Source organism: Rhinatrema bivittatum, chromosome 11, assembly GCF_901001135.1.
Source record: "Rhinatrema bivittatum chromosome 11, aRhiBiv1.1, whole genome shotgun sequence".
NCBI lineage: Eukaryota > Metazoa > Chordata > Amphibia > Gymnophiona > Rhinatrematidae > Rhinatrema > Rhinatrema bivittatum.
The window spans coordinates 37,001,769-37,014,454 of NC_042625.1; the positions used below are offsets into that span (position 1 = coordinate 37,001,769).

The following is a 12,686-nucleotide window of genomic DNA, read 5'->3' on the forward strand; positions in this document are numbered from 1 at the left end:
AATACTGCAATGATACTAAGTAGGAGGAACCACAGAAAAACAGCATTTTTGATTTAGTTAAGCCCATGATGCGCGGCCGGACTAAACGCCAGCTCTGGGCCCTGTGTTAAATCTTCCATGTTAAAAAGCACGTCAGGCACACAGCGATTTTTTTGCATTGGGGTAACAGCTAATAGCCTTATCTACATGGCATTTACATGTGATGAGCGCTATTAGCTATGCACTTGTTTGGCTGTGCTAATCCCATTACTACATCAGGAGTTATCGAGTGCATCCAAAATGCATGTCTGTGCATCAAACTGTGCACTAGGCTGAGCGCACTATTGGCTGAATTTTAAATCCCCCGTGCGCATAAAAAACGGGGATTACGTGTGTGGCTGGGCCTTCTGCGTGCATTTTCAAAGGGTCCCGTTATGCACCGAAGTGCCGGGCCCAGAGAAAGGGACAGTCTGGGGGGCAGGGAGGGGTGGAGCTGGAGGTGGCCGGTACATTTGCTGCTGTGCCGGGGAAGTTCGTGCTGGCAGTTGGCCGGCGCGTGCAGTTACTACTGCTCCGGAAAAGGAGCAATGGGTAAAACAAAAAATTTTGGGGTTAGATAGGATAGGGATAGGGGGGTAGGGAAGAGAGGGGAAGTGGCAGGTTAGGTGGTTTGGAAAGTTCCCTCCCAGTCTGCTCCTTAATTGGAACGGACTGGGAGGGAACTGGGAAAAGGGACCATAGCGTCGCTGCGCATAAATTAAAAAATTACCCCCCCCCCCCCCCGTGCACACGCCCCTCATATTTTATAACATGCACACATATTATAAAATAGCCACTTCCATGTGCGCGCGCTGGGAAGCACATGCAAGTTTAAAAATCCACCCCTAAATTGCATGGGCCCCTGAATTACACAAAGTCTGGCAAATTTGTTCAGGAAAGTAAAATGTTTGGCTTCAAGAATTTTAAGAGTTTGTTTTTTGTTTCTTTGAGACATCCCTGGGATTATGTTTACTTCCCAGTTTCTCTCAAGGAATTCTATCACCACCTTATAGACTAATCAATTTATTGAGGCCTGAGCTTTCGAGGACAGAGTCCACTTTGTTGGATGCTACTCTGGACTAACACGGCTCTCTCTGAACATCAACATGTGCTATTCACATGAATTCCGGATACACTTATTCCCATGGACAGGTTTCTACCAGCCAAGTACAATGTGCTGTTAAATTCAAACTTGAATTTGCAAACAAATGTTTTAAAACATAGGAACTGAGAATATGATGCCAGATAAGAACCACAAGGGCCTTCTGGTCTATCCAATCTCCTTCCCGGTGCAGTTCCATGGCCATTAATCTCTGGCTTTCCATCAATCCTTCACTTGTCTATAATCTACACTACCCTTGATTCTTCAGACATGTGTGTTGGCCATTTTAAGTGCGATACAATTTTATTTAACATTTTTAATCCTCCTGCTTTGCCCACAGCTGTAATGTGCTTGGGGTTGGGTGGCAGGGTGTTAACCTCCTATAAAATGCAGATTCCCAATCTCAGCCAAAAGGTCAATAAAGAACATCCTCACTTGACAGCCCAGGCCTTGGAGCTTAGCCAAAAGGGCAAGAAGCAATACGATACGTCATAGGTCCAGAAATAACTGTCTTCCAGGCATGTGCAGGAGGAACATTTATAGTTTACTTTAATTTTTCATTTTCGAGGGTTTTTTTTTTTTTTTTTAAATATTTGGGGTTTGATTCTTTTAATGTTTTGTTTTTTTGCTGAATCAGAAACATTAAACCACCCAAAATTAAACAAAAAAAAGTCAAAACGGGGACTTCCCCGGTTGCCGCCCTAACCCACCTGTGCTGCTGCCTGAATGAACCAGGGCCCCACCCGTTAGCCAGGGCCTCCCAAATATCCTGTAGAAAGGGGCAGGAGTGATCCCCAGTCATCCCTGCTCCACGGGTTCCTGATACATAACTGTTGCCAATGTTTGATGGCTGTAAGGCAAAATGACCCAAAGTCTCAGGACCAGCCGGCGCCATTCTGCAACAGGAGCTAGTGGAGAGGGAGTGACTGAGGATCACCTCTACCCTTTTCTACATGGAAGGCAACCCCTCAAAAGGGTAAGTGGAGGCCGGGGGTGCCCGTTTTTGTGTATTTTGATAATGAATCATAACCAACCAAAAAGCTTAAATATTTTTGGGTATGTTCCACTTGCAACGAAATGAAAATCAACTTTTTCATTACAAAAACAGCATGTGTTTCAAATTAATGCATATTGCTACCATCTTCTTTAATTTCACTCTTACATATCCAATGTCAGGTGTGCTTTACCTTACATAGAGTTATCTGCTGACAATGTGATGAACAGAACTTCTGTAGCTGTTTTGTGAAAATCTAAAAATGCATTTGCAGCATGAAGACAGTGTAGCTTAACCACCTAAATTAACAGCAGAAGACACTGTTTACAGAAGAAACATCATGGTCCCAGTTGACTAAGATCTGCAGGGAGTGTGGATACTTCTAAGTTTAAGAAATGCATATTTCAGAAAGACTTGAAACACTGTCTTCTTTGGATGGTGTTATGACTTGGGAAAATTAAGAGACACTATGCACATACTGCTGGCAATAAGCATTTATCATCTTTATTATTATTATTTAAACAGTACAGCAGTGGTTTTACACTGCTACCCACAATACTTGCTGGTGGGTGTGTTGGATTAAAATAACAGTGAAGAAAACCTTCACCTTCCATAGAAGAAAACCTTTTAGCAGGCTCCATAAATATTTACAACTCATCAGGTTTATATACAGCCCATTCTATTATACAGCTTAGGTTAAGACAGCTATGCACAATTCAGTTGTACAAAAGATAGATTTTTCTCCTTGTACAGTTCAAACAACACATTGTCTTTTTTTTTTTTGTTTGCCTGTTTGTACAAATTGCAAAGTTGGTAACACTAACTTTTTTAAATATATATATGTATACATATATATATATATATAGTTTAACAGTTTCCCTTATGATTGCACGAACAAGAAAGTTATAGCAGGTAGCACAAAAAAACAAAACAAAACAGATGCCACTAAAAATGGACATAGGGCATATGTGCACAATTTAAGATGAAGAAACTCTCTTTTCTAAGCCAACAGAGGTGAAGAAAAGTACGACTTCCCAAGAAAATTTTTAACTCAATACTGGTGAACCTGACTCACTGAAGTCCAGGCTTTGACATATATTCACAATTTAAAAAAAATCTTTTTCATATCATGGAAAGCGAAAGTAGCTAGCGCCTAATCAGAACTTGGCAATCAACCCCCTCTCCTTTAGCATTAATTCAGGCACATGTAAGACTAGGGTACATGTATGCTTTGCATTCGCACACATGAACACACAGCGATAAGATGCAGGCACACGGAAATGTCACACTTTCTAAAACAAAAGACATTTCGGAGCCTTACATGGAATGTGCACCAGAGTCCTCTATTCTCCAGCAGAGAAAATTGTGTAAACTGTGCACATTCAAAAAAATAGCATGAGACAAAAGTTTTTGTTTTTTTTTTTTTTTTAATTTAAAATGTTTTTTTTTTTTTACACTTTTAAAATTCATTTCTAGTTCATCAATTACCCTGTATTGTTTGATTATCTTGCATATAATTCTTGCTAATGGTTTCATTTGTCAGTGCTCTGCCTCGACTTATCTGGCGAAGCCCACTATAAATAAATAAGCATTGGACAGTATCAGAAATCAGCGCGCTATTTACAATTCTTCAACAACCTCTTCCACGTTGTATCACGTCCGCATGATAACTGGCAGCTACTAAACATATTAGCACGCAGGTGCTGGGTTGAATGAACTCTGACTGTGCGCAAAGTACTGTATTCTTCCATTATGAAAACAAAAAGCTCAAATTTTTCAACAAAATAAAAATTCTTTTACGAGTCTCATTATTCGCAAGGGACATGGGAAGCTGGGATTACACCACCATGAAACATTTTGATCCTGTGACAAGATGGTGTAAACAGCCCACTCCTCCACACACATACATGTGGCATCATTGGCTTGCTCTTAGTCAACCATTGCACACCAGGCAATTACCTAAAACTAAGTGCTCTAACGATACAAAATACATTAATGGACCCTCCTGCCATGGGTATGAGGCGGTTGCAAAAACAACCAAGACTGGACTAGAATAATACAGTTTTATTTCATCCTCTTCTTTTTCAAGGCAGATGGCAGATTTTCACTTTTCCATTTTATATCCAATCATGCCGTTACTACAGTTTTGTAGTGCAAAACACTAAATAATCAGGTGATAAATCCATTGGCACAGGTACAGCATACAGATTTAACAGTCACTTTCTTAAGTAACATGCAAAAAGAACAAGGTGGCCACAAACGTTAGGGATTTTAAAGGAAGTGTTGATATGTGGGGTCCTACTAGGCACACAACAGATGAGCCTTGATGCATGGGGGGGGGGGGGGGGGGCGCAATGATGGGTGCTGTCTTCCACAGGTCCATGTTTGAAAAGCCGAGTTCTTGTAAGGACTTGAGATGGGTTGAGCAGTAGGTTCACAGAACCCCCCCATATTGTTTTACTTCTTTGCGGGGGCAAGAAGAAGCATCAGAGACCTTTTTTTTGTTTTAATTTTAACCTAAAATTGTAATAAAGTAACTAAGAGTCAGATGTACTGAAACTTTGTATTTTCCAGGGGGGGGGCAATTTTCAAATGATTTTACCTAGGTTAAAAACCACTCTTCCCCCCCCCCCCCCTTCTCTCCCAGGGTTAAAAATATCCACACTTTCATTTTATCTGCCCCACAGAGGGGACAAGGCCAGCAGGCCATACATAGGGATTTCATTTTGCCATTCTTGTGTGCGCTTCACTGCACTCGCTTGGGTACCCGCAGCTCTGGCTGTCCCTTGACGTTTTCAACAGGGAAAACTCATCAGGAGGTTGCTTGTAAGTTCACACGCACAAAATACTCTCAGGCCTTGCAAGCAATGCTGGGATTTCCAACATTGTTCCCTATGTGGTCTCTGAGATTATGCGCAGCATCGCTTGATGAATCGGGTCTTTCAGAAGTGCATTATTCCTTTCCCTATATTATTTTCATGGAAAGACCTAACAGAAAGTGTTCAGGTCAACTGGGTCCAACTAAAGTTGAGAGCAGACCAGAGAAGAACCCATAGCACACGCTGCCCCATAGGAGAGGTCTGAGTGAATTTTCTGCCAGGGCTGAGAGAATTAACCACAGTAATCTCAGTACCCACCAAGTAGAAAATACATCCATTGGTCTGACTGAATATAATTGAATCTTTTTAAAAGATTTGTTGCAAATTAGTACCTCTGCCTTTAAATATATTTATTCCTCTATTCACTACCTCCATCCACAGTATTCTAAGAATTATATTTATTTTTGTAATAATTCTAAAGGAAAAACATGCTATTTCTACTCATGGTAGGGAAAATATAAATCCTGTATACTTTGTACTTATAAGCCAACTAGTACACACACACTATATGGCTCCATAATATAAGCAACGGGCACGTGCAGTTCTGTTTTTACCCCATTATATGCAAGGAGCATTCTTACGAAGAGCAAGAATATTCTAGGTGAGTGCTAACTCATTCCACCTAGGCATTATTCATGACAACCAACTTAAACAGAGGACTAAGGAAGGATCGGTCTGCACCAAAATTCAAAAGAAAACTACCAGTGTCATGACTGCACATCAAAAAGCAGTGCATGAGAAGGAACTTAAATATTCAAAATGCGAAACATGATCTGGAGGGGCAGAGACCCACTGGTCAGCAAATGCATCTATCTTAAGAAAAGCAGAACTACAAGTCCATGCATGTAACAGGTAAAAACTAGCATGCTCCTTATTTCATGGAGCCATGTGATAACCCTAATTCCCCATTTCCACTATCCAATGACTGTATACAAACTGCCTGGTGCCTGATGTGAACATTTCCAAGAGAAGAAAGAGGAGAAGGAAATGATGCTATTACCACCCATTTACAGTTGGGTAAACTGAAGCAGAGGGAGACAGGGAACTTCCTCTGGTTTGCACAATGAATCTGCAATGGAGATGGATTTGTACTTGCGGATTTCTATGAGCTCCCCTGGCTCTGAGTCACCAATCTAAATTACCAACTAGAGCAAACCTCCTCCATAACAATGTCTTAAGAACAAGAACAAAACTACCAGCTCAATTCACAACAAAGGTCCCCAGACAGTGATGATTTTCAGTCACTGGAGACCTGCGACTGGACTGTCAGCAACATTCTAGTGAACGTCTAGAGTGCTGAAGATGAGCAGAAGGGAAGAGATAATAGAAGAGATCATCCTTTTTATCCCTGGACCATGCAGGTTTCTACGAGACCTGGTGATACGTGTGGAAATCCAGAGATGACCGGAGGATCTAGGAATTCGAATGAGAGACCTGGGCATGAGAGTGGGAGACCTGGACAGGAGAGTGACATTTCGGGTTGAACGTGAGCAATGGCCAATCCCTGGCCTATGAAACTCGCAGCTTTGAAAACAAATTTCCTCCTAAACTCAGTAGGGTGAACCTTCAAGTTTCCAAGATTTGTACGTTAAACATGCAGACAAACCCAACACCAAACATTTAACTGTACACTAAACAGGAAATACCACCTGCCATTTGCTTTGAAACATAACCAAGAAATTAAAAACAAAAAAAACAAACAAACCAGAAGTGGGTGGTAGTGTGATAATGTGAAATCTTTCCTGGTCTAAAAAACTCAAACACATAGCTAGGGAGATTACTGGACTGGTCTTTTGCTTATGGTGTGCTCCACATTTTCAAGATCCAGGAAGCTGCAGTGAACAGACAGCTGCCATTATTTTCGGACCAATTTTTACTGCTATGAAAATCAAGCAAAACGTGAAGGGTAAGGAACGGCTCTTGTGTCATCTGTATAAAAAGATTCATAATGACCTAGACTTACTTTATTTTTTTTTTTTGTTTTGTGAATTTTATAACACAACAATTATAAAAAAAAAAAAAATTCCCTGAAAGAGTTTTTTCAAAAACCTTTCAAGTTGGATAAAAATATTTTATTTACATAAGTTTTTTTTGCTGCTTTTTTTCTTTAATATGAACAATATGCATAATAGTGAGGACATTCTGTAGCCGTGCTGATTAGTTTTTCTGTAAAAACCACAGTAAGAACTAATCAGCTCTCTCTGCTGTATTTATTTGTGCTGCAGAATTACAAAACTGATCACTAAACCAGATCAGAAGGCAGACTATGGGGAAAAATGATGCATCACAGGGCAGTATTTATTGTAAAGAAAATCATTCACCATGGTACAGTATTATAGTAACTAGATATTGTGAAAATTAAGCACCATGGTGCATTATTACTGTGACTACGTATCATGAAAATAATGCATCTTAGTGCACTATGGTAAATGGCTGCTGTAATGATGATTACAAAGATTAGTTATGGTGAGGAGATGCAACATGTTGCACCTTGACAGGTAGCATAAAAGTAATGATGATGGCCATCACTGCCACACATTCTGTTCAATCACTGTTGATGGGACTCTGTTCGTACTCTTCAAATGATGGTAAACTCTGCAGCATCTCTATAGCATCTCTAGACAGAATCTGGTTTATGAACGCAGTCACCTTGGAGCAGCAGATAACACTGTTTAGCTAAAGAACATCCTCATAAAAAAAAATCTGAAAGTATTCAATGAAGGTATCAAAATATACCCTGTAAACCAACACATAATTCAGTATTTGTCTTTTTTAATTTTTTTTTTTGAGACAAGGTGATAAAATCTGTGAAGTCTCCCAATTGCAGTTTGGTAACCCAGCTTGATAAGGGGGGGATTCTCCTGGTTAATCAACATAAAACTGGATTTATTTTTCTCCAAGCGATGCAGCATCAGCCGGACAGACACGCTTCATCAACTGGTGTCCAAGACCTTTTCATTTCACTGACAGGTCCTGTAGGTAAGATCACACAAGGAACACCAGGACAAATTGTCAATAATTTACCTATTTTCAGAAACTGTTGGCTTTAGTTTTTTTTTTTTAAACCTCCAATGCAATTAACGGCAAGGTTTACTAAGGCTTTTCTCCTGCTACACGTCTATGGGGGGGGGGGGGGGGGGGAGAATGTGGTAAATACATGGGGGAAACTGTGGTCACCTCATGTATTCCCTGAACCTCAGAACTTCTCTGGCCCTGTCGGGCCTCTTTCAGGGATTATCAGGTTGTTGCTCCTGTTATCACAAACTTCCTCACAGTGCATTGCTAATACATGTACAGCCATGCCCGGCACCTTTCCTCATAAGAATAGCAGTCAGTCTGTAAGGGGGGGGGGGGGACCCCAAAAACTTCGCTGGTTGACCGGACATTTTTTTTTAAAGTTCCAAGATACATTAAAAAAATAAATAAAAAGGTTTGTTGCAAAATGAGGTGGGAGTACCTCTCTCCTTCACTTCCCAATTGATAAAAGAGAAGACTTTTACAGTAAAACCATAAGAGGAGGTGTCGGATAGGTTCTTAAACCCATTTCAAGTTTTAAATACCCACCAATGCAGGTTTCTGTACATAGGTATGCAGTATCCACCTAAGTACAGTATATGAGATAAATCCCAAACTAAAGGGTCACTGGAAACATTCAAAGTGCCGTGTAATTTATCTATACAAGCCTACATGTATACAGTATATACAACATACATGATTAATAATGTAGGGGTAACCTATTCAGATGTTTAATATGCATAATCCTATGCCCACCAAAAAAAAAAAAGTCTATTTTTAAATATATCTAAAAATCAAAAATACAAAAATCACCAACACACTAAAAGAGAAAAGGTATAAACACCCTTGGAGGGGTCCGAATCATTCTCCGCATTCCCCACTCTTTGAGGTGGATGGCCCAGCGTGTGCTAATGCCTTGCCAAATGTAAATGTGCGGTAAAGGTGCAGATATTGCGATAACATCCGCTTCAATGTGCTTACTCTAAGGCTAGCAAATTAACACAAAACTGAATTTCCATGTCATTAATATGAGTTAATTAATATTCACGGCCGACGTTCATGTATTTGGGTACATTGGCTATACTTCACTGGTGATCCCAGCAGAAACAATGCTGTCCTGTTTAATTCTCTGAAGTTGAGCTGTGATAATCTGAAACTGATTTCCTTTTGAAGAATGCTTTGAAGTTACTTAATGGTTAAACAGAAAATGTACAACCGAGGCAGGAGCTTGGATTCTGAAACCACAGGTGATAGCTGCTAGTTATGGAGTTGTGGTGATTTTTAGATTGTTTATACGTATTCTTTGATATTTCCTGCACCACAAACAGATAATTTACATAGCACTTCCTTAACTAGATATTTTCATTGACCCCCCCTCAGTTTGGGATTTGAGAGATACAACTGGGATTTCACTCTTGCTTTTTCTTTACCATCAGTAGGCAGACTGGTAACAACATTCTCATGAATCTGCAGGGGAGGCCTCTAACTGCCACCTCACCACCTGCTACTGCTCCAGCCATCTTGTGGCTGAACCACACTAAGGCCCTGTGGCCTCAGGAGATCTGCCAGCCCAAAATAGTTCAAAGCACTAGATGGCTAGAGCATACTCGGAGCCTTGCACAGTTTGCTGGAAGCCCGGATGGATAGGGAACCGCACGACTGGCTGCTGTGGCACAGTACGCGGAGTGAGCACTGGTGCAAATTTACCATCAATCGCTGCAAAACAAGCCAATACTTTCAAACGGCACTTCTAATTTCATTGGTGCAGTAAAATCCTGCCATCACTGTATTCACCCTCAACATGTCAAGGACACATTGTTGTAACCAGAGGAACACCATTCCCATAATTCAAATATTCTTTTAACTGCAATTCCTTCTTGAGCAGGTAGAGACTTAAGATTTTTCCAAAACGCAGGAGGCCTTTGTGTAAAATTCATACAATGGATTATAACCACTGTAATGTACTTCTACATCAGAATTTTGTGCCTCGTTTCCATTTCACTTGCAGTATAACAGGAGTACACTGTAGTATCCAGTATTTAGCAATATGGGCCTATAGTTCAAACAGTACAGGGCAGACCACTAACAGCTGCAGAATTCTGGAAGGAGTGTTGCAGGATCCACAGCCGGCTCTATGAAAACCAGTGGCGTTTCCTGGGGGCACCATCAGATTGTCCACGGATTGCACTCCCTCCCCTCCCCAACCTTAGCCACCTCTCAATTCCCCCCCCCCCCCCCCCCCAATATCCACCAAGAATCTGCAGCTTTTAAAGTCTCCCTAGGACACTGAGCACATTTATAATACAAACATGCAATCCCTGCCTGCAAACCTGCAGCAATTCCAGGTGGGTCAGCACAGGTTCGAAAACCTTTGAAAAAAGAAAAATGTTTGCAGTCTTTTACCCCCTCCCCTTGCCTTCCCCCTTGGGGATCAGACACTATAAAGTTACTGCAGTAGTGGTGCAGCAGCAGGTAAGGTGGCAAGCCAGCTGACGACCGCAGGCAAGGACTCTCTTCAGCTGCATCAAGATGGTTTGGCAGAGAAAGGAAGTTTCAGGCAATCTGTGAACCCTCTAAGAACATCCTTGGTATTTGAACTGCGCACGAGGATACTGCATACCCAGAGACGTCAATAAACACACATGCACCAAGCTTCCCACGCGGATTTCAGCTTTCTCAACACATCGAAGGAGCAGCAGGCAGATATATCCCCTGAGTAATTAGATTGAAATTCAGTGACCGCTTGCACGAAGGCTTCATACCCTTCCAAATCAGTTGCCCCTCATGAACAATCTTCTGCTGGAGGCTGCATTCAGTGATCCCAACACTGGAAGGGGGGGGATGGCTTAGGCTGGGTTTCATTTTAAGGCTTTGAGAAATCCCCCCCACACCCACCTTCCCCGATTGAAGATCCTCTAGATTTCCAGTTGTGAGAATCAATGAAGGTCTGAAACGCTGCTCCCGGCTCAGCTGGAGGACCCAGTTCGCCGGGCTCTGTGGGCTGGGACGCCATGTGGCCGGAAGCTCCCTCACTTGGCCTGCTACCTTGCACTGTACTGGTTTGCGACTACCTTTACTCGCTGTCCGAGAGAGTTTCGTACTGTGAGCATAGCAAGGGCTTGGGTTCCTCCTCCCAGCCCCGGTGCTGGCTGCCGGAGTTACCTTGTGGAATGGATGCCGGGGACTGGGTTGTGATTAGGCCTGTCGCAAGCCGCATTGTCAATGGATTGCAAGGAAATGGTGTTGAACCTAAAGGAGCGCAAAAAATAAAAAAAGAATTGTTAGAAATATTACTCTTTGGTGACAGAGCTGGTACCACACAGAACTGCATTAAATCAGGGAGGGACAATTCTTTACTCATGGGTCCCTGGTTATCATGCAAGCATTGCCTGCAAAAACTTCTCAATAAACTTGTGGCCTTACTGTGAAATCTTTTGCATGATTGCTTCTATTTTCTGAGCTTGATTTTCAAAGCAACTTGTGTCCATAAAACCCTATTAGTGGTGCTTTGAAAAATTAATCAGAGCCCGGTGTGCATAAAAGTACATTCATAAGTCTGTTTTGTGCTCACTTTTGCGTGCACTACAAAAAAGGCATTCTAGAGGTAGGGGAACTATTTCTGCAGGTAAATCTACATGCATACCTTTACATCCCGCAGGTGCAACTTTATGAATGCATGTCAGCTCTGGTTCTGTGCACACCCGCAAATTTTCATAGCTCACTTAGGTGCACAAGTTCACTATGAAAATCTGTACGTGCAAACTTTAGCCTTACATGGGCCACTGACAATTACCTTCTGCGCGCCTCACACGGCTGCTGCCCAAGAGAACCAGGGCCCAGCCGGGTCGCTTAGCATGCTATTCACTTTAAGCCCTGTGCTCTTTAGATGCTGCAGCAGTTCTGGGGCTCCAATCAGCAGTGCAGCTTTACCTGTGGAGGAAGGCCTGTCCTCCCAAACACGACTGGTCAGAGGCGTCTTCCTGTTACAGTCTCCCTCCGAATGGACAGAGGAAACCGATGGAGGTCTTTCCCCAGAGGACAGGCCTGGTGCCGGAGACTTGGCCTTTCTGCTGTTCGGTTTGGCAGCAATCTTTGGCTTCCCTGGAAACAGAAAAGTATTTCTACATGTCACATGACCATTAACTAAGCAGGCCTTTTCATTGCAGCAGTCAGATGGCAAGCTGTTATTTCTGTGCGCGTTACTTCTCCTTTCCAGAAAGCAAACCAGGAGACACTTTTTTTTTTTTTTTTAAAGGATGAGCTATTCTCTTGGCTGTCAGTATTTTATTAGACTTGTGCTGTAAAGCGAGCAACGAAAGGGCCAAGAAGCTTTGAACAGAGAATCTAAATCCACGTCCATAATGCTACAGACCCCAAGGGTCCGTCAAGCCACCAGAGACTGTGAGCCAAGTCCTGTTTTCTCCAAGCCCCACCACAATGCATTCTCTTCTTTGGTGGGTGACAATCTAAGCTTGCCACATGCAAGCTGGCCCTATAGCACCACCTGCACAATGTTTGCAGGAGGCTGCTTCCCCAAGAGGCCTACGAACCAGTTTGTGTTTCTGGAAGGGAAGGACCAAATGTATCAAGATAGGTTAAAAAACAAATCATATGACATCAGGCTCAGATTGCCTGTAAAATGCCAAGTCTGCCTCATAAATGAAGAGCAGAAACATTT

At 42.1% G+C, this 12,686-nt stretch overlaps 1 protein-coding gene across 1 annotated transcript in view; it reads right to left on the reverse strand.

Moving 5' to 3' along the window:
- Window positions 1-2,885: 2,885 nt before the first annotated feature.
- Window positions 2,886-12,686, reverse strand: part of NCOR2 (nuclear receptor corepressor 2) — a 545,866-nt gene continuing 536,065 nt past the window's right edge. The window contains 2 exon segments of the mRNA XM_029571687.1: window positions 2,886-11,257; window positions 11,939-12,109. Coding sequence (XP_029427547.1) covers window positions 11,082-11,257; window positions 11,939-12,109 — 347 coding nt within the window. The 3' untranslated portion in view covers window positions 2,886-11,081.